The sequence below is a fragment of the Oxyura jamaicensis genome, chromosome 12 (genome assembly GCF_011077185.1).
Source record: "Oxyura jamaicensis isolate SHBP4307 breed ruddy duck chromosome 12, BPBGC_Ojam_1.0, whole genome shotgun sequence".
Lineage (NCBI taxonomy): Eukaryota > Metazoa > Chordata > Aves > Anseriformes > Anatidae > Oxyura > Oxyura jamaicensis.
Window position 1 is genome coordinate 15,472,845 of NC_048904.1, and position 22,612 is coordinate 15,495,456.

Below are 22,612 nucleotides of genomic sequence, written 5' to 3' on the forward strand. Positions count from 1 at the left end.
CAGCCCAGAGCTTGGTTTTTGCTCTTGTCCAGCTGGCTCCGAGCTCTGCTCCCTAGTGCCCAGAGTGGAGACACGAGCCAATTGCAAACACAAACCAAATCCCTTCCAAGCTCCTACTTGCTTTAATCTCTTGCTTATTGCAGCAGCCCCGAATTTACAGATGTTACTCGCACAGAACAAGGAGTTGGGATTTTTTTTGTTTACATATATTTCAACCAGCCAGACCTCTGTGTTTTCTACACATAATTAACCGTCATTTCTGCCCCTCACTCAGACCACACTGCTTCACTAATGCACATCATTAACAAAAGCATCAGTTGACTAAATTGATATGCTCCAAATGCCACTTAATCCTCAGAAAACAAATCTGGTAATAAAACTGAATCTACTAACAGGTCACTGAAGACTAAGCTGAATTCACGGGCCAGCATTACCCTGAATACGCATGCTGTCACTTCACACGCTGACATATTGGTGTCACCCAGATGTTGCTGTGTGTGGCACTTGTTAAGACAATAGTGACATCTGAAATACATGTTCTGAAGCTCCCCATTCATAAACACAGGCATAAAACTCCTAGTCACTGGCTCAGCCCACGTTTTGATTTCCAGCATACAGCTTGTATCTGTTTCAACTTAACTTTGAGTTTCACATTGTGGTTGACAAATAAGACACGGCACAGCATGACTAAAAGCTCCATCTTTTTTTTTCCTTGTCATACACACCATCTCCCTCTGACACAAGCAGAGAACTGAGACAAGCCCCATGCAAAGTCCCAGAGGGGCTCCGCGGTCAGGGCCAAGAGGGGCCTAGCAGGGACAGCCACCTTTTCCACACCAGAGCCTTGAGCCAGAAATACCAAATCCCACCAGAGAGCTTTCCCATTACATCACAAAGTTGACATTTGCAATCCTGTACACAAAAAGTGAAATCATTTCCTCAAGACAGACAGGAAAAAAAATCTCTCTAAAGGAAGGAAGTATTCATCTTATAATTAGTTCGGATTCACGCAAGTTCTGCAGAAAAGTACAGCCCTTGGTTTGCAGGTATGTCATTAGCCGTGATTACTTGGAAGATCCCATTGAAACTGAAAAATGAGATGGTCAAACTCCTGGGCACAGAAATAATTGCTTTTATGTCAGATTGCTTTGTTTAATTTCAGAGAAAGGTTGGCTCTGATAAATTGTACTCCTCGCACTATTTCCAAATGTGCGATGTTACAGTTCATTTAAGTTCCCCATCCTTATCTGTGCCTTTTCTCAATGCCACTCAAGAACTTGTTTCACTTTTCTTACACCAAATAGCTTTCCTTACCGTGGCTGCTGCAAAGAAACTGAAATCTGTGTGGAAGCAAAACACGCAAAGATGTAGGAAACCCTAGCCCTAGAACTTGAATTCCCTCGGCCCCATTGCACATTTTTTTGAACTTTTACACTTCCCCAGCAGAACTCAGCATGCAATCGAGGCAGTTACTTGGCTCACAACTAAGTTAAACCGTTCCTCCCACTCTGAGCAGAGAGCAGCCACACAACCCCACTTGTAAATGCAAGGCTTTTTGCTATGTAGCATACAGGCAAATACGTCTGGCAAAAATTAGATTTTTAAGAACATGGTAATCCTTGAAATTTGGTGGGGCAGTGAGGAGACAGAGCAATTAAAGACAGCCCGGCTGCTTTACCAACACACTTCGGAGGTCCCAAGTATTTACAGAAGCACTCAGACCAAACTTTGGTGTGGGTTTTTTCCCCCTCCCCCAGGAAAAAAATCAAGTTATTTGTCTCCTCGAAACACAAAATGAACACAACACCATAACAAATAATGAGATGAGGAGAGAGAGATGAAATTGCTGATGGATGCTGTAAAACCCCTGTACAAGGCTGCCTCCTGCTCTCTTCCAATGGTCTTTACCACACCGGGACCATTTGTTAGACCGCAGCCACCGCCAAGCGGCCAGACGAGATCCCTGACAGTAACAGACCTCGTTACGCTCTGATTTATGGAATGAGACCTCGGAGGGGCCCAGCACACGAGCTGGAGGAGGGGGAAATAACCCACACTACCAAATCCATCCAGAGGTGACATTTAATAGGTTTGTGCATTTTATAGTAGCATTAAGCGTGCTCCTATAAGAGGCGGGGAGGATATACTTATTCAGAAGGAAAACTCATTTCTTCTCTCTCCCAGCCCACTTTATTATATAGCTCTCCACAGCAAGTGCCCCGTTTGAAGGCCAGCAGCATTCTCCAGGGGAGCAACAGCAGGGCACAGACGCCCCCAGAGAGAGATGCTCACACATTTCCAAAACATAAGGCCAAAACGCTTTGCTTTAAGCCATAAAGATTTTACTCCAGACAAATATTGAGGTCATGGCCAGCACTGCTTTTAGCTTGTTTCCCCCCACACACACACACCTCAGGCCTGGCTCTGGTACACAGAGGCAGCACAGGGCCTGTGCATGGCGACATGAGGAAGAAACTTCAGTCAGAGGGCAGCAGGGCCCCGGCAGAGGCTGCCCAGAGAAGCCGTGGATGTCCCATCCCCAGAGGTGTTCAAGGCCAGGTTGGATGGGGTTTTGAGAAGCTTGGTCTGGTGGATGGCGTCCCTATCCCTCGCTGAGGGGGGTGGAACCAGGTGACCTTTGAGGTCCCTTCCAACTCAAGCCATTTGTGATCCCCACACCTCACGGCACTGGCGGCCCTCGGTCCCTTCTCCCAAGGGAAGGGCTCTGCTGCCTTGGCTGCTGCTCAGAAGTTTCCCATGCAGGCACCATAGGAAGCCGCGAGGGACTTCTGACAGGCTCAGCGCAGCCCGCAGACCAGAAGCCTGTTTGCTCTTTGAGGAAAGCCACAGGGAGCCAAGAGCAAGAGGGGCCAAAACGCCTACAGAGGCGTGAACCACAGGCACCCGAGCTCCTCAATGCCAAAACAGCCAGTCGGTGCTCCCCCGCTGAGTTTCCAAATAAATTCCAAGAGCCTGTAGGCAGCTTGGTGCCCTAAGCCCCCTCAGCCCCCACCAAAACTCTCTCAGGGGGCTTCCAAAAGCCCAGTGACAGGGGAAATTTTCCAAAGCTTTATTGAAATGAACTGCTATAGATCAGCCAAGAATTCTAAGTGAGAACACCCCACACACCAATCCATCCTCTAGAAAACAAGACCCATGTGGGTGTTCCCAGGTATTAGTTAGCAATGTAAAGCACTCTTTCCACCTAATGCTTTGCACAGAAGTTTAAATTGAACAGGAATCTAGGAAAATTATGGACCTGGAGGTAGTGGTAGGGAAACAAAGCAAGATGACAGCTTCATGTTTTAAAAAGTGTGCTAGCAATTTGGAAGGAAACGTACACGCTTCATTTTGTCCAAACCGACTAAGTCACAGAAAATGCAATTTATTTTCAGCATGCCACACAAAGCGGGTACAACTCTGCCTAAGATCCCTCCCCCTCCCATGCTCCAAATGGCTGAGAGCCTTCTACCAAAGTTAAAATGAGAATTATGTCTTTAAACAGCTTGTGTTTGCAGGACAGAATGGAATCAGCAAAAACAAGTCCAATTAGTCAATCATACCAAATTGGTACTAAGAAAAAACAACATGTGAGAGCTCTATTTTAATTTTATTTAAAGTATCAATATTTACACATCTTATTATAGAAAGAATAAAAACTTGTAATTTTATTGCTACATATTATTACAGCAGTGACAATCAATAAATTCTTACACACTAATTACAGCACTTGACTACGGCACTTTGATTAGGAAAAAAAAAAATCAAATCCCAGCGAGAAGAAGTGGGAAGGATTTACAGCTCCCTAATAGCGGTGTTACGAACAGCATATTAAATCTCAGACAGATGTTTCCCTCAGCAAACAAAGAGCTCAGTGACAAGACCTAACACTTTTTTACACCACGGAGCTGTACTGCTGCAGTCTGAAACATCACGCAGGCAGCCAGACATGCTCAAAACCATGCACATACTTTAAAACCATGAAACACTGATTTCTAAGAAATGCCACAGACCAATGGTTGGTTCAAAGCGGTACATTTAAAAAAAAAGTTCAGTTTTGTAAACTAGAAAGTTAATTTGCACATAGCAGAAGAGAACCTGCCAAGCAGATTGCTGCAACCAGCACATTTTGTTTTGTTTTTCTTCCTTCATCTTTCCATGTAGTGGTCATAGTCAAAAGTTACTGAAATGCTGAGGCTTTGAAGCTGACCTTTATACTAGCCCCAAGTTTACTGTCTGAGACAAGATGAGGGAAGAAAAGAAAAAGGCTATAGGGAGAAAACGGGTGTGCAGAGTCTTTGCAACAGCTAGGGGGCTTGCTCAGTGCAGCAACAGCCTGGGCGGTATTAAAACGTTTCAGCTAACCGACTGCAGCCTGCAAATCTAGTTTAGCTCTGAAATGCATTCGGTCTTCTCTCCAGGTACCTATTACTGCACTACTTATGATAACACAACACTTGAGAAAGGCTGACAGACATCCTTTAATTAAAAGGCACTAAAAACGTACTTAAGGCAGCGCAGTTGACCACAGAAGAAAAATCAGTGTTTTCCATCACAAGCTTGAAGAGCTTCCGTATGAAGGATACTGATTGCCTCTTCCCCTGGCTTTTAACTGAAATTAGTTCACTTTCATATTGCCAGGAACTGCTCAAGAGTCAGTCCTACCAGGCTACAACCCTTCCTGCATCAGCTCTTCGACCAGAAGCTCTGAGGGGAGAAAAGCAAAGCAAGCACCCAAGCCACCGCTCTCTAGACATCACCAACCGTCACCTCTTCTCACAGCTGGGCCTTTCTTGGCACAGTGCTCCGAAGCTGCAGCACCCGTCAGTGCCATCACCGTGCTCCACACTGATGCTTTGGAAACCTGACCACATCACTGCTGAGAAACAAATGCTGCTGAAGCTCAGGGGCAATGGTGGAGATTGAACACCAGAACTGCTGAGTGGGACCCACGTGGTTAGGTTGCACAGGTCAGGTTTGATGATCTAACAGTTCCCCTGACCTTAAAGATGATAAACTGAATTAACTAAGCAAGATTTTAATCAATAAAATACATGCTCAGAGCAGTAACAATGGATCTTCTGAACCTCGACTTGAAGTTCTTTCCTAAAGGGAACAGTAAATACTTTTAGAACTATATTTGCAAGAGACAGAAGTGATCCAGAATTGTTATATTAAGTCTTAAGGCTAAGCATCGCACTGTAGGAGGGACGAGGTGAAGAAGAAAAGGAAGAGATCTGTTTCCAATGTAAAGGATGTGATTGTACCTCTGGCAACCTGGTCTCAAACTTATTCAGGCTGAAGTTTGGCTGGCAGATAACAAATGTGGTATATAAACAAAGTTCCTGTGATTTCTAGTACTTACGTAGTCTAACAGATATAGGACACAGAATATCTAGATAGCAGTATATTTTATCTACACACCATATGAAGACGGATTCGCTAAACATACAGACTATGCACACTAGTACATTTTAGCGTGTAATGCTTATCTAACATTTACTTTGGACTACAGAATAAAACATTATTTCAAAAATGCTTTAGGTACAAGTAGAATAGTCACTAAAGGGAAAACGCAATGAAAAATAGATGCTTCTAGACCACTTGAAAAATCATCCCTTTATCTTGCTGACATGGTGATAGGTGATGCTGTCACTTGTAAAGTTGAACAGCCTGATTTGGAGAAGGTGCCATGCTTCACTTTTGCAGCGTGAGCCATTTGTTAGGGAGATAACGCATCAACATTTTACAGGAAAAAAAGTCACATTCAGCTAATTTTAAATCCAACAGCTTTGTTACTTCAGTTGAATCCTTAATCACAGCGTCTTTCAAACAAATGGTCCTTGCTCTTAATTTCTCCTCTCCCAAAACTTTGATATTGAAACTTTAAGATGGTGTCCGCAGCGATGGGATATCAGTGTGCTACAGCAGGCCTGCATTTCCCACCTCGTTTGTGACCAGTGACAGCACCATTCCAAAGACACAACACACGTATAGATGCCTCATGGCAGGCTGCTCCTGCCTCGCTCTGCCACCACAGAAAGGCTGCCAGCTGGTTTTAGTTAGCCCTCAGCTGCTTGCCTTCCCTTTCGCTGGCTCCAGGGCCCACCCTGGGCAGTGGCACAGCTCCCCTCCCCAGCCCGTGCCTCCTTGCTCTACATCATTTATGACTGTTTTGTAAAAATAATTGATCTGGCCACCTTTACAGCTTGTGCTGCTCATTCTTCATTAAGTACACCTCTCCTTGGAAAATGCCGTTTACGCTCGCAGGATCACCAGGCATTTATTGCTGGCACAGACAGCAGCCCATAATGTTGACAAATGCTCTCATGATTGGTAAAACACTTACTGGTATGGCAGGCTTTGGGTTTAATCTGCAACATGCTGACAGCACGTGGTGATAAATACTGTATTTATTTGCACTTGGGCTGTAACAACACACACAAGCAGCCTCTCCATACCCAGGTAACATCAGCTGTAGCCTGAGGACACTCCAGGTCACACATCAGTCACCTTCCACTCTCCCACATCCTTCGTCTCCTTCAAAGGAAGCAGTCGAGATTCTCCACGTTGCTTTCCCATGGACATCAAACTCCAGGAGCGTAGATGGTGAGGAATTAAAGCAAGTCCCAACACATTCTGTTCTATGAACACTGATTCACTGAAGCCGGGACTGCTAAGGGGAGCTTGTTGCTTTAGAGGAGGGAAGTTCCTCGTTTTACAGAAAATTTCCATGAAACGGCAGGAGAGAGAGAGGTTCATTCCTCTGCCACATGAGAGGAAAGGGCCCAACTCCGTGCAGTGCCTGGCTGAAACCAGAAACCCTCAGCAGGGCTCGCAGACCATCCTGTAGCAAGTTGCTTTATGCCCTTTCCCCTCTTCATCAAAACATTTCAGGCTGCTATAATCCTGACATGGAACAAGGGCATTCCTGAGGTCTGAAAAAGACCTCTTTGGGGAGAGGAAAAAAAATTCATTTCTTATTTTACTGTCGCCTGCAAACTAATCATCACAGCGGTGCACTCAGAGAACATCCTTCTGAGTTTAATCAAGGCAGCAGTCCGTGTGCGCCTGGTGAAGTTAAAGCTTCTCAGAGACAAACCCATGCCCAGTCCCTCCTGTACAGCTAAGCACAGGAAGGAGAGGAGAGCAGTGCTGCAGCGTTGTTGTCGCTGCGGCCAACTTGGCTACTCGTCCCTCCAGCGGGACAGCAGACCTGCTGCTCAGCAGGCCCAGGAGAAACCCACGTGGGTTCCCATTTTATGGATGCCCACAAGGACAGCTACACAAAAAGCTATTTCAGACAAAGGTCCGCAGCTGGGTAAACTCATAACGTAACGTGGCTGTACAGTAAAGAAAAACAGATTTCCTCATGCAACGCCGGCTCCCAGAGAGCTATCTCGGCACGGGTAATTGATAACAGGTCTACGTTTCAGCAGCAAGCAGCAAACAAATAATTCAGCCATTTTTCCCACAACACTTTAGTGGCATGTTAAGTTCAAAGTACTTGTTAGGCTTTCTCAAGCTGCTCTCTGCTATCTGAGTGCTCACCCCAGAAAGTTGGCATACCTTTTTTTTAAAAAGCATTTGGGAAAGCATCTGCTTTCACACCTACCGCTAGCCCAGACTGAAGGGCAGCCGTTTAAAGCCATGGCAAGACTGAGAAACCAAGCCCCGGGAGCCCTGAGAATTTGGCTACAGCCTTGAGCATCTCTGCCAGAAGGGACCACATTACTGCTACGGGCCACGGGAAGAACAGGGTGCACAGGGAAGGAGAAGGCTGGCAGCCACTTCGTCTCTTCCCTGCTTTTTCCTGGGACAGCCTCAGAGAGTTGATAGAAACAGAAAATAACAGCAGCACCAACGCAATCTGAAAAGGCAGAGCCCAGGAGAAGCAGAGCTATGTTTCTCTGAAACGGGTGGATATTAGTTTTCTGACAGTTTAAATATTGTATTCTGCTTACTGACTGTCAGTAAATTTACAAATAGTTGGCAGCTTGGCTTATGACCAGGACCCAAAGGAATGTCGACTGCAGCGATTTAATGGCCTGCTCCTATCAGCAGCAGCAGCAACATTTAAAATACTTCTCATTGCTAGTGAGTTTATCTAAAGAAAAAGAAAACAGCCGAGGAGATGTTAGTTTCACATTTTTCACCCTGCTGAGGCCTCATATTAGATCATTATTCATCCCACACACCCCCAGCCACTTCTCCAAAGCTTTGAATTTTGCTTTGTTCCAACTGCGAGAATTGCAGACTCGATGATGAAAATAGACAACCTCTGGCTTTTTCACAAACAGAAAAACCCCTCAGGCCCTAACGAAGGCTGTATCCAGTACTTAAGCACCGATGACTCAGCGATGCTGCTACACCAAGACTGGACGTTCTAAGATTTTCCAAGTTTCTTGATGTCAGAACAGAAAACATGCAGACATACAAAGCCTTGAAAAGAGAATGGTGCTTGTAATGCTTATAGGGCTTGCAGCACCCCAGAGCCCCATTCACCAGCCCCGTACAGCAGCGTGCTTCTCCTGCAGGAAGATACTGCAGCTCCTATCCAAGAGGCAGCAGCTTCATGCCTCGTGGGTTCCCAGGCCCTCCTCTCCCCTGCAAGAGGAGCAGCACAAGGATCATAGAGTCATTTGGGTTGGAAAAGACCTTCTTGGCCAGCTGTCCACCACCAGGGACATGGGGCACTGCTGGATGCTCAGGGCCACGTTCCTCCAGCAGCAGCCATGCAGGGGAGATGCAAGCTCAGGTTCCCTTCCTGGACAAGATCCCTGCTGAAAATGTTCACTAATTATGCTGACAAAGCGAATTATTTTTAAATGGCATTTCCATCCTGTCCAACGGTCAGTTAGCCAACAGGGATGAGCTTCTGCCAGCACCTGCTTTGCTCCAGGACCACAACACCTCCACCAGCAAAGCTCTCCAAGCACAAGCTGCACCTGCATACAGAGATCATCCCAGCGAGGATATCCCCGCTGAAGAATTATTTCCTTTACCACAGCTTCCTCTGTGAATCTCTGAGCCTTAGCCCTACAGGCTGCACTAGGCAGGCTAGGCTACGAATTTCACTGCAAAGAAATAAATCTACAGAAAGGGCCATAGTTAAACTCATCAGGAGATTGCAGAGGGTGAAGTAAGTGTGGGAAATGCATCAAAAAGGAAATGGTATCAAAATAAATTCAGGATGCCTGCCTAGGAATGTGAACTGTTGCTTTCCATGCAATTATACAGGAGACAAATCATAGCTCTAGCTGGAAATGTAAACATCTCTATAAGCAATAGGGGAGGAAAAGCAGGGTAGCCAAACTAAAAGGCTCTCACACCATTAAATGTAATCACTAAGCAACTATTAGCCAGTCTGAAAAGAAGATGAAAGGATAATGGAGGGAGATATGGGCTGGCAATTACAGGGAAAGTAAAGTGAAATAGTCCATATTTATTTTTGTCTTTATTAAACTTCCACAAATATTAATAGCCAGATTGTACTGGAAAAAAAAAAAGAAAAAGAAAAACCAACCCACCTAGGGGCTAGGCAGCCTTTCCCCGCATCCCCAGAGACCAGGGCAGACACACAACTAGCCTGGCTCCAGAGCACAGCACGTCACATCAGGGAACGTAAGTCACATAATCAGGTGGGACACTCCTACGTACACTAGCCAGGTCCCTTTGGAGCAGATTATGAAAGGCCCGACAGCATCAGAGGGGTATCACAGCAACAGCAGGAACAAGAACTGAACTTGCTTTTGGTAGGTCTAGGCTTTGGGATGCACCAAGTATCCCACTTCGCTTCAGTAGGCAGGGGGTTGTTTTCATAAAACAGACTTTCATATCTAGATGCAGCCATCTGACCAGCGCATTTCAGGGAAATGAAGAACCTCTCCTTTCAAAAATAACCTATTTTATGCCTCAATAAATCTGTTTGAAACGTCTGGCGAAGGACACAGCATGGATGTTTCCAGGAGCACCTCTTTAGATAGCAGCAATCTGAGCATTACCCCAGTGTCTCAAAAACCCTAGCACAATTGCCATCAGCACCTCTGGACCTCTTAGAGGTAGACTCTGAGGCTGCCCTCCATGCCCACCAAACTAGAAGTCACAGCATGAAGTGTCATTAGCACTAGAACAAAAATCCGCATCTCAGTACAAAGCAGGAGCTCTCCAGGACAAGGCCTGTCATCTTTGCTACATGCCAGTTACCACCTGGTATGACAAAAGCAAAAGCCCTTGGTTGTGCTCACAGAATTGTACCAGTGAGATATATTTCCCCTTTCAGAGAGTTATACAGAGGAGCCATCAAATCAACAGACTGAAGAAAACATTGGTACAATTTGTAACTCTTTTTGGACATTTGCTGTTCTGCTCAGAATAGCAGCTGACAGCTGTAAAAAAAGGAATCTTTGGGTAAGTAAATGTATACTACATAAAATTCTAGCAAGCTAGGCACTAAGGTTACCTCGCCAGTATGGCACACACTCTGATGGCATGCTGTCAGGACAAGACTTGTGAATTACATGCATCTCCTGCAGAAATATCAGCAAAATGATATAGTTATTCAATTATACTTCCCTGTAAAGGATATTGCTTTCCCACAAAAAGCTGTTTCTTGTCCAGGGCACAAGAAGCAAACACAGATATATTAAGACATCTGCAGATGATGTTGGGAAGTCATTGCTACAGGTAAAATTGGATTTTTATCACTCAGCCATCTGAACTCTGTTGCAGACCTTCCACTAATGGCACAAAAATGGTGCTGTGTTTTTTTTTAATGCATCATTTTTAGAACACATTAAAGGTTTAAGCAGAACTAAAACAAGCCAGTAATGTCAGAAGTGCATTGCTTCACAGAAGCAATGGCAACCCCAGAGCTGACCTGCCTCAAGTCACAGCACCCCAGCACCTCTTCTTCACAGGGGTAAACGCAGAGCTTGAGATTTCTTCTCTGTTTGCCATTCTCAGCATCAGCCTCCTTCCCTAACACCTGGTGCTGCTTCTTAGTAGGCCTACCCTATACGTAGATATTGTATTTTAGTTCTCTCATTGCAGGGCATGTGCGAGGTGGAAAAAAAATAGTTTAACTTCCAGGCTAAAGAGGAAAGAAAAGGGGAGAGCAGATCCCCAGTGAAGCATTCCCCAAAATGAGCCTAGTTATTCTGCTACACTTGGCAGTTCCTAGAATCCACAACAGCACATACGGTAATAAACACATTTACTTAAACAACAGCCAAACTGGGTTAAACACTAAGTTTGGGCTCAGAAGTTGGAAGTCTTGCAAGCAAACGACCAGGCTTCGGTTCTTGTACACTGCAACCTCCAGATTCCACCTCAAGTCACAATTTTAGAAGTAATTGCAAAATTAAGGGAGCTTGCTACTGTTTTACCCAGGCAAGAAACAGAGTAGGAGCTTAACTGCTAAATAAACGATTCTTTGCAACAATTAGAAATAAAAATCTAGTCTCTCTGGAATCCCAATGCAGCTCTGGCAATACGCCCCAGGCTCTGCTGCCAGCAGAGCTGTGAGCAGCAGGCCAGATTTACCAGAATAAAACCTGATCAGATACTGAATTGGGTATTCTGCTAGGACCCGAGATCTTTTTCAGCCTTCATACAAACACTTCAGCCATATGCATTCTGCAGCCATCAGTTTTGGCACGACTAATTCCATTTATTTTTTTTAATGACTTATTGGGGAGCTTTTTCTTGGAGCTGCAGTCAGTGGATATAAAGAATAGCCTCCTTTCACAGGATCAGAGATGTATTTGCACATAAACAGCTGAAAAGAACTGGACTCAACAGTCTGCAGATGCCCATGATATAATAAGAACAAATAAAAAGCTTATGACATTGTAACTCTGCACCAGCAGCGACATAAATCCTGCTGGAAGCACTGGAGCCGATGGCCTTTGAAATCGCTCACAGGTTCTAAAATTCCTGGCAATGCACTGCGGGGTTGGTATTAAAACACAAAACCTTTCTGCCAAACAAATACTGAGGCAATAAATAGTGATAGTAAAGCAGAGACAGATAGACCTTTGAATCCATTGGACAAAAATGTTGGAACCTCGCATACAGCATGCGGACCTATTTACTGAACCTGCGCAAGCAGCAGCAGATACTAGGAGCATCGAGGCACCCTGCAGCACCCTCCTCCCACGTCCTTCGCCAGGCAGCATCGCTCTGGCTGGAAGCATGGAGAGGAGGAGGCAGAAACGATGGAAAGGAGCTCTCATTTGGTGCATAAAAATCATGACTAACTTCTCACTCCCTCACCCAACATCATGCTCCCTCCCAAGACTTTTCACGTCAGCGTGACATAGATCTGAACCAATACAGAGCTTCCACTGAGCCACAACATAGCATGAATCACTCCATGAGCCTTTAGTATTCATGGGCAGGCGCTTCCTAAGTGAACTACAGCTCCACCATCACCTAGCAGGTAATTACTTTCCAAACAGGCTGCAGCACAAACAAATCTGTGATTAAGTAAATGCTAATACAAAGAACAGGTAACCCTTTGTATGAACCCAATGACTAACAGAAGCACAACTGGAGCAATAATTTCTTAAATATCCTTTCAGTAAGCCTACAAAATGCACATAGCCCATAGAGCATCCTCAATTGGGAAACACAAAGGGAACTCATTTTACAATCAGAATTGAATGGAATTCAAATACAGTCACTGAAACCTGAAAACCTCTACATTTCCTTCCTCTCAAAGAAAGCAAGCAAATGTGTTTTCCTTTTTAGTTGAATGTGTTTAACAACCCTCTCCACAAACAAGCAGGAGAAACACTCCATGGTCTTTTTCAATATTCCTCACCACTGACACTTTTCTTTAGTGACTAGCAAAAGCCATATGGTCTCTAATTATTTCTGTTTGGGTTTCTTGGTTTTTGTTTGTTTTTCCCACTGCAAGGGCCGGGGGGATTCTTACTGTGAAGTCTTTCCAATGAGACATTTCAGTCTGGAAATCTGATCCCTCACTGGAGAAGTCAAGTTGGGTTTGGTGAGCACCCACGGAGGCAGCAACCCAGAAGAGCTCATTAAATGACCCCCTTAATTCACAAGGGGGCACCGAGCAGAGTCCAGGACAACAACTCGGTATGGCACGGCAGTCACTCAGAAACATTAAAGGCGTTTTACACATCCCGGTCTCATCTTCTGTCAACATTTATGGGTAACAGATTCATATAGATTTGTAGCCCCAGGGATCCCGAGATGATCTATTCCCGTCTCCCTGTGTAACACAGGCCACATCACATCAATCAATTCCTCCTTGGCTTGTGCTTACATGAGAGCATTTCCCTATATATCAATTGCTCATTTAAAGCCTCCCCCGACAGAGAATCCACTGTGTAGCACTTGATAAATTGCTTCAGTGGTTAATTACACACCCTGTTAAAAAAAAAGAGTATTTTATTTCCTGACAGTGTGTTAGTTATTAAAGCTGTGGCAGTTTGATAAAACTGCCTTTTTTTAGTCTTTAGCTAGTGAAGAATGGACTAATATGAACATAATCTCCCACTTCTACATATTTGAGCAAAGATGACATCAAAGAGGTACCAGATACATTGGAAAGATGGGGAAGGGCTGTTTCAGAAGACCTCCTAGAAGGATGGATAACTACAGGGCCCAACTCGCTTACACACAGTGTGAACGATGGCTGCTCAGCGTACCACATCAGTCACCTCAGCTTACTCCATTTACACTTCAGCAGGCCCGCAGCGCGGCCTGTGCCACACCAGAGAGCAAACAAAGCTCTCTGGGAATGGCAGGGCACTTGGCACCAGATTCCTTGGCCAAAAATCACATTTGCCAGGAGATACGTAGTCACAGATGCCTTCTCTTGCAGTTGTGGTTTGGGGAAAGTTGTTCTTAAAGAAAATCAAGTTATATACAAAAGGTTGAAGGCCTCATCCAAAGGCCCAATGCAGCGGAAATAAGTTTAGCCAAGCTTAAGGATTCTTATCACATCAAATCAAACTAGTGAGGCAACATTTAGTGTTACAAAAGCAAGGGAAGAACCTCTCTCAGTTTTGGCTTCTGATACAAAGCATCTCAGCAAGCAAAGAGTTACAAGTTCATTTTTCTGCATATGTCAAATATTTGAAGACATAAAACAAACCAAACATGTATAAGCTTCTTTTGACACATATAAAAAACACATCATACTTAACCTTGGCAAATAAAACTGATTGGGCCTAAGCCAGCATTTTTAAGACTTTCAGCATCAAACTCTTCAGTGCAGCGCCTAGGCCATTTATAATAAGTAAAAAAGAGAGAAAAAGGAAAAGAAACAATTTTTTACTGACCACCCTGCAACATGCAAACAGCCCTGATCCCTGTCCATTACTTCTCAATAACAACGCACCACAAGCTTCAGTCCAGGCTTTTTTTTAAATAAAAGAAGAGGGCAAGATCTCCGACAGTACCTCTCTGTCACCAGCCTGAGCCCAGGTCCTCAGGAGGTTAAGACGAGCCTGCAGGAAGCCTCTTAGAAGTGATTTGGCCTCTATAAAAACCCTTTGTGTTCAACGTTTGGTATTATTTTTAAGTCCTGATGAATCCAGACATGATAAACACTACTTCAACCCAGAATCCCTCTGATTATTAAAGGAATCACTTAATATAAAGTTATCGCAATTGTAAAATGCCAAATTTGAAGTTATTATGATGTTGCCTAGAAGTGATCAATACAGCTGGTGAACATCCCGAACCTTCTGCCAACTTGCTCACAGTGTGAATACATTAAAAATAAAGTTGCTGCACATTTTTAAGCTGTCAACAGATTTTATCCTAGATAGTTTTTAAGCCAGTAAAAACAGAACACATGGCCAGCTGCACTGGACTTCAAGTTCACCTGCAGCCAGGTAACATTTTACTAATTCTAGAGAGAACAAACTCCTTCAAACCTGCCATCCAGTTACAAAGCTGTAAAACGCTCCGCATTGCCTTAAGCCAGGCATCCCTCCCCAGCAGAAAAGCTGGGAGAAACCGGCAAAAAAGGAGGATGCAGAGCTTGGTGCTTCCCAGAGCACGTGAATATTCATCAAAAAGGTCAAGTCTATTGATCACACACACAAGGGTGCCAAGAGACCCTGAGCTCACTCACATGCCTGTCGGAAATTAGGTTGCAGAATGCAAGCAGGGTAAAAGGTTAATGAAAGACAAGCTGAGGAAATAAAACAAGGACACAGATGACTGTGCCACGAGGTCCCAGGGCCAGCTATCCTGGCTAGGGCCCTTTTCCCAGATATAGGGCTGCAGAGATGCAACAGGAGCTAGGAAAGCAGGGTGACACAGGGAACTTTATTCCTATCAAGAAGGGAGTTGAGGCACCCTCACCGCCCCCAAACCCTGTGTGGGAACAGAGACCTGTGGAGCTCCCAGACTGATTTCACTGGTTACAGATTCCAGACCCTTCTGGTGTTACCTAATCAGAGTATGCTAGCATACATGAAAATAACTAGAATAAAATAAACAAAAAGCTACAGCCACAGCATGCAGGAGGAATTACACCGTTTCACTAATTTGCTCCCAAAGTGCCAGAAACACAGAAACTACCAGTAACCTTCCCACTGTAACAAAAGAAGCAGTTAAGGATACAGACTCACGAATATCTATGCAGTATATAAGCTGCCGTTGGACCAGGCATATGCGGTGGTTAGAAAAAAAATGATCTGAAGCTTGGAATCACTTTTTACAACTGGCGTGTTAAGGCGACAGACTTAGGAAAATATGAACACAATGCAAGACTAAGCCCAACACAAAGCCTCACATAGTTCACAGCAAACACTCTGCCAGTGCTTCACCAGGTGAATGAAATTACCAAGCTGACAATTAGCAAAATGAATAAATTCCCGTAAAAAAAGGAAGCAGAAAGGAATTCTCAAATATATCAACATAAACTTGGCATCATATTTTTCAGTTTTTAACAATGCAATATATTTACCCATTTCTCTATGCTATATGAAACTTAACTCAGTATGAAAACAAATCACTGCAAGTCTTGGCAGATTAGCAGATGTCAGATCAAATTAGACCTTCCCCTGGACTACGCAGGGGCCATACAGATTTATCACAGTCTAACAGATTCTTTGCCTTCTTGACGTGAATAGGTCAGAACAGCCCAGAGACAAAAGGCAGCAAGATCAGACGGCTACAAGTGCACGATTTTGGAAGGCCATTTATTGCTGGGCTGCGCTTTACTGTTAAACTCATTCACACAGAAATACTTTGGGAGATGAACAATGCCACAGAAGATAGCGAGCATCGAGAGAAAGTAGTTTTGTGATCTCAAATCGCTTTCCCTGCAAAACCCCACAGCCCTGACTCTAACAGAAGCAGCACACGTCCCCAGCCTGCAGAACTGCTGTGCTCTGCGTGTGCAAATATCCCGGGCAGGTTTCAGATTACCAGCAGAAATTAGAGAGATTCCTGAGCACTGCACAACACGAGGCATCCCTGGAGCTACACGCAGAGCACACGAGCACGCCTTCCTCCGAAGCCTGGGCTGCTCCAGCGCCCAACCCACCGCTCCCCACGGGACACGGAGCTGCACAGGGCACTCAATGTACCCCAGCCCAGAAAGCAGATACACAGAAACACCGGGGCTGAGGGGAGAGGTGACAGCGTTACTTCAAGGGAGAAGAATCCACGTTACAAAGTACTAACTAGAACCCAAAGTTTTCTCTGAGCCATGCTAGCTCTCCCACTATTAGGCATGCCTGGAGAACAACGCAGGATTGCTGCATCGATGCCAAGGCAGCAGAGGAATGGCAGAGGAACCTGACCAGAGCCCAGGGCACCCTTGTAGATGAAACCAGTCTGTGCCTGGCTCCAGTGGCTTTGTCGCCAACAGAGACACTGCTGAAAAAGCAAGTAGAGCACAGGCAGCCAACAGCTGCAGGCAGGACTTCCAGGACAGGGTAGCACCTTTGAAACCCAGCACCCTGCCTGGCAGAAGGGCTGGGACATGAACACAACCCCCCTCCCTTCCACCTGGTGGAAAGAACAAACCCCCCTGCTGTCCTCCTGCCGTGGGCAAGGGGCAGGCAGCAGCAGGAGCACGCCGGGCTCAGCATCAGTCACCCAGCCCTCCCCAGCACCCTCACGCTGCATCCCACGCCACAGCAGATCCACTGCCTAAGGCAAAGTTTACAGCACCTGAAACTTTCAAAAGGATTTACAGGCTCACCGTGCCACGACCGCCAGGCATGCCCTCTTCCCTCCTGGGCTGGATGCTTTCGTTCGCGCTGCCCCCAGCCCCATGCAGGATGCTGCCCCAACAAGCTCATCCCACAAAGAATTACTTACAGCTTCAATCAGAGCTGCAAACCTTCTCCTTTCCCAGCAGTCACCAGGGAATCGTTTGCCTTGCCTGATGAGATAATTGGGGGGGGGGGGGCTAGCATTTATCACCAGCCCTTCAAAGCAAAGAGCAAAACCCACCCAAGCACCCCCTCCCTGGCCCCTGCCAATCCCCGGCATATGCAGGTGCAGGGAATTAAGTAGAACAAGTCAAGGCTCAGCTCAGTAAGGTATTTAAGCCTGTGCTTAGCTCAATCAACTCCAGGTTCTCTCAAGTTTGTTAACCCTACCCAGAGCCCAGGGACAGGCTGCTACGTACCTCTGCTCTTGCACTGGGAACAGGAGCTCTGAATTTAGGAACTCACTGCATGCGCGTCCAGACCGATCCTCGCTGGGACAACCTGTGCTGAGAGTCCTTCAAGTGCGGACTTCCTCCATCTCCATTGCATTGTATCACGAGTTAATGACTCCCAATTACATAAACTGTTTTTTAAAAATCGTGGTACAATTAGTTCCAAAAAGCACGGAAGTATCCGACAACTTGGATTCTCATTAAGAAGACACAATTATAAACAAGAATCCAGTTATTCTCAACAGATACCAGAACACGCACTGTTTATAAAAACAATTGTTAAGTTTCTGTGAGATGGGATCGTCTTGTGCTTTTTATTTAAGGAACACAATGGTAAAAGAGCGCAGAGCCATTACAATACGTAAAGCCACTGGGCTTGGGTGCTTACTTTGCCTTTTAAAAGGGAAATCGGGAGCACAATAACGTTTTATTGTTAGTCTTTTAAAACACACAAGCGAACAATATAATGCTTGAAAACAACTTCTTGTAAACAATGTTAATAGCAAAAGCAAACAATACCTTAAAACATAAAATGAACCTATATCCTCCTAGATCAAATTATTATTTTGGCTCGTTGATAGGAAATAGAATAAACTATTTATTAATGCTCAAGTCATTTAGGAACTATAACCACAATGATCTATAAGTAAAGGGCAGGGCAGGGAACAGAACCCTACGTTGAATATGTAGGATCTTGCTCCTAGGCACACAGGGAGAGGGTTACAGGACCGCCCATTCTGGCGGGCACCTAAAGCCAGGGTAAGAATTTCACTATTTTCAAGGAAGCAAGAAATTAAAGAGGATATTTTAAGGAAAAAAATAATACCCAACAGCTTTTCTTGGTAAGACTTGCAGCTTGTAAAATTGATTTACAAAATCTAAGTTTGAGCCAAAGCTGCCACTGGCACCGAGCGCGCAGACGTACGCCACGAGTCGGGCTGGCTGACGGAGAACCCTGCCCTGACAGCCAGCAGATGAGGAGCTTAATTAGAAACAAACCAAATTAACCTGAGCTCTCAAGATGGCTCCGAACGATGGGCTCCGAACGGGGAGCGAACAAAGAGCAGCGAGTGTGGGATGCACCTTGAGAAGCACTTTCAGACTCACTGCTTCTTACTCAAGCCTCTTCCTTGTGTCTTAGGGAGAGAGAAGAAAACCAACCAGCCCCAGAATTCAGTTACGCCGTCTGAACCAAGCTCAGCATTCCTTACCTGCCTCCTTTTCCCACTCCCTTACTCCGTTTTGGGATCCCCAGACAGACCGACGGCCGCTGCTGGAGGAGGGTGTGACCACGGCGCTCCTCTGCCCGTACCTGTGTGCGGGACACTGAGCATGCTCCAAATCCCTCTCCAGCCAGGTTTCAAGGGGAAAAAAGATTCCCTGAAAGCAGCTTAGAGATGTCCCAGCACCAGCCGTGGATGAGCTTTACCCTGGATCCGTTTCAATGCATTTAAACTCAGAAGGGGATAAAGCAGCAAGCAAATTGCACACAAGGAAAGCTTGTTTTAACAACCGGGTCGAAAACAACTCATAGGAACAAAACGCAGGAGATCAGGGTCCCACTTCAGGCACTGGCAAAACACACACGCATGGCTGGTAGTGCCTCAGTTTCCCACCCATAAAGAGCAGCTGGAAGTGCCGGGCTTAGTCCTTCTTCTGCTTGCCTTGTCTGTAAAGCATTTGGATAATGTGCAGCCTTTTACAAGGCACTTTTACAATACCTAAGACAACAGGGCCTTGACCCCTGTTATAGCTGCTAAATAGTCTCACGTTGCTTGCGTTACTGTAAACCCAGAACTGAGGCAAATAAGGAACGGCTCCCAAGTGGCTGTCAAAAAAGCCTCTTCCAGTATCCAAACATTGAGGGCAATGTAAGCAAAGCTGCCGGAGCCAAGACGTGAAATCTTATAGATCGGAAAGGGAAACGGGCAGGAGGACAAAAGCAGCACGCTGCTTCCCCGCGGCTGCAAGAGCACACTTGGTTCGGGGACTACCGCTCCCCCAGAGCTGAAGGCTGCCAGCAATCTTGCACCAAAACCCGATCCAATTTCCATACACTTTCCTTATGTCTCCCGCACTCGGCAAGAAAACCCATTCCTCTCACTGCCCGTTCGACAATAGGATCCCTGTGACATGTCTGTGTCATACCTAGGATGAAAATCCTAAACCAGCCAGCTTCTCGTGCTGCAGAAATACCCACTCTCCGGTGCATCTGCCTCGTACATGACGCTATTTCCCCAGGTCTTCCCAGTCTGCAAACATGCCCTTGCTATGGAGCAGGGGCTCTGGGGGTGCAAGAGCAGTCACAGTGCAGCCAGGTGGGTAAGGAGCCAGGCTTTCAGTACGTATGTGAGAGTAAGGGGAAGAGGTTTGTTCTGCTGCCTTCCCTGTGACTGACAAAGCGTGTGCCATTCTTTGGAGTCGCCTCTTGCCAGGGCTGAGACTGCAGATTGGTAAGACTAAAGAAAGATTAAAGCCAGGCTGTCTTTACTGTAAGATCACATGGTGATTATGGTCGAGGCCTTTCTTTATAAGCTCTTGTTTTCCATGGCATGTAGCTTTCTCAAAAAAACAAACAAAACCTTTGGCTTGAAATACCTTTTAAATAGTCTTAGCCCAGAAGGATGCTCCAAGCATTTAAAGAGCGGTGGTTTGATCGGCTGTTTGGGTTACCAGGAAAGACACTGTTTCTACCAGGCAAAAACTGTTCCTTCTCCTCTTATGCTCTAAACATTTCTATAAATAATTTTTAGACTTTCAAGCCAGACAGGGCCCATCTGACATTGCAGTCCATAAAAGAAGCTGTATCTGAGTACAGTGATTCCCATGTGGGATGGGAAAAAGGTTACACTGGTGGAAGACTTCGGCCACATTAAGGTTTTAGGGGTCTATTTATTTTCTGCTGCCTGCTGTTGGTTGTGGGTTCTTGGGTCATAAAGCAGTACCCAAAGCCATCACACCCCAAGAACATCTCTCGGTGCCCTCATCAACAACTTCTGCACCAGCAGCTCGGCAAAGAGCAAAACCCTTGCTTCCAGAAAGAAACTACCTGCAGCTCTCTTTAAGAAGTCAATCACCGCAGTGAATACGCTTTTATCAAGTGTGGCAGAAAATAAACTTCAAAATATAATCACATGCACTTGTGCGAGGAGCTTTAGAAAAGCCGTGCTGTGAAGCACGCCAGGCTGCTGCAACCCATCCAATCCCAAGGCGCTCGGTTCTGAGCAAACGCAGCGCTCAACTTCTCCCTAACGACTTCAGCGCTGCCAAGACTGATGATTTTCACACATATCTGATGGTTGTCTAAAAAAACTCAGCTCCTGGAGTCATGCGATAAAGTAGAAATATGCACTTTTATTAAGTAAAAACCTTTTAGATCATCATTTTTGCCCATGGAATAATACAAAAATGAACCTTTACATTAGGAAATAAAAAAATCCTAGAGCTAAAAACCCCTTACCATCTACCTTTGCTTCCAATACTGGGGGTGAGGGCTGCTTAGTGAGCTAAATGATTTTTTTCTTGATGATTTTTTTTTTCAACTCCCAACTTCCATGAACATCTAAAATATTTTTTACAGAAATTTATGCTGTGCGTAATTCTGAGCAATGAATAAATTCAGGGAAACGAGCTCTCCACCATTACTTCGGTAATATGAGACAAGGTGACATTCACAGGATAAAGTCCCAATGATTCCTTTAGTTCTTTGCTGGCAGGACAGAGTGCTCTTTCCTTAAAATGGTTAAAAAAAAAAAAAAAAAGAAAGAAAGAAAAGAACCACAATCTGAAGAGCAGTAAAGGCACAGAAGAAAGGGTCCATATTTCATTTTAAGACCTTTGCCCCCAAATCCCAATATTTCCAGAGAGGTTCCAGGCCCTATCCCCTAATTCTGGAGGTGAAACTCCCAGAGAAAGCCAACGCAATGTTGCCTGATGATGCCTGCCGATTCTGAACCACCTCTGGGAGTGAAGCACCACTGAAGTAAGAAATAATAACAAATAATGAATGCCCGCACTGCCCCGCTGCTGAGCTGCAGCTCCCAATAAGCTGGGGGAACGGACCAAAGCTCCTCCATCACCTCCTGATCCACACCCAAAGCACCTCCAACGCTGCAGGAGGACATGGAGAGGCGGTTTGGGACCCTCCTCTTCCTCGCAACCCTCCCGCCGCCGAGCACCACGCGCGTTTGCCGGGTTCCTCCTGCAGCAGACGGTGGCTCCAAGCGCTCCATGTCCTCGCGTCAACTCTTCACCCCGACTCATTAAGATGTTCCTCCCCGCTGCCCCCTTCCTCCGCAAGCACTAATGGGCTTGTTTGCAAATCCAGTGCACACTCAGTAGAGCTCAGCAGGCTTTAAACGCTAATATTCTCATGCATATACGGAAAAGCAAACTTTATTCTAAACAGAAGTGGCAGCTTCTAATTTAAGGATATCCAATTTGACTGCCAGGCACAACAAAAATTACCTATTTGCCATGCAGGCAAACAGGCTGCTGTAATGCCAACCCAATGTGCAACTGCAAATAAAGTTCTGCCCCGTGTCGCCAGTGCCTGGGTCCCTTTTACTGTTAACCCTTCCTGCTTGGGCTCACTCCCTAGGAGCCCCTTTGTATATTTTACAGACGAAATTCCTCTCCCTCTGCTAATGCCATCAAACATTTGCCAAGAGGAAGGCATGAATTAATTTATCTCATAGTCAGGCTGCCCGTCAGGGTAAGGGCGAGGGAGCGGGTGGACAGGGGGGCGGGCAGGGACCAGAATCCCATTGGATCCTAAATGCAGGCAGAGCTGCTCGTCCGCCTCATTCACCTGCTTTTATTAAAAAAAACAAACAAACAAACAAACAAAAAAAACCTTCTTTATATGTGCGTGCATATCCCCGAATGCCTACACCTATGCACACAGACATCCACAGCCCTCCAAAGCGCAGACTGCTGTCATGT

General features: G+C 45.5%; 1 protein-coding gene across 28 annotated transcripts in view; it reads right to left on the reverse strand.

Moving 5' to 3' along the window:
• MAGI1 (membrane associated guanylate kinase, WW and PDZ domain containing 1) overlaps nt 1-22,612 on the reverse strand; it is a 274,668-nt gene that overhangs the window by 247,796 nt on the left and 4,260 nt on the right. The window contains exon 1 of one of the 28 annotated variants that reach the window (XM_035338218.1): nt 17,345-17,435. The exons of 26 other annotated variants lie outside the window; for them this stretch is intronic. In XM_035338218.1, the coding sequence (XP_035194109.1) occupies nt 17,345-17,420 (76 nt within the window). In that variant the 5' untranslated portion in view covers nt 17,421-17,435. One more of the 28 variants, XM_035338213.1, reaches the window with a different exon arrangement.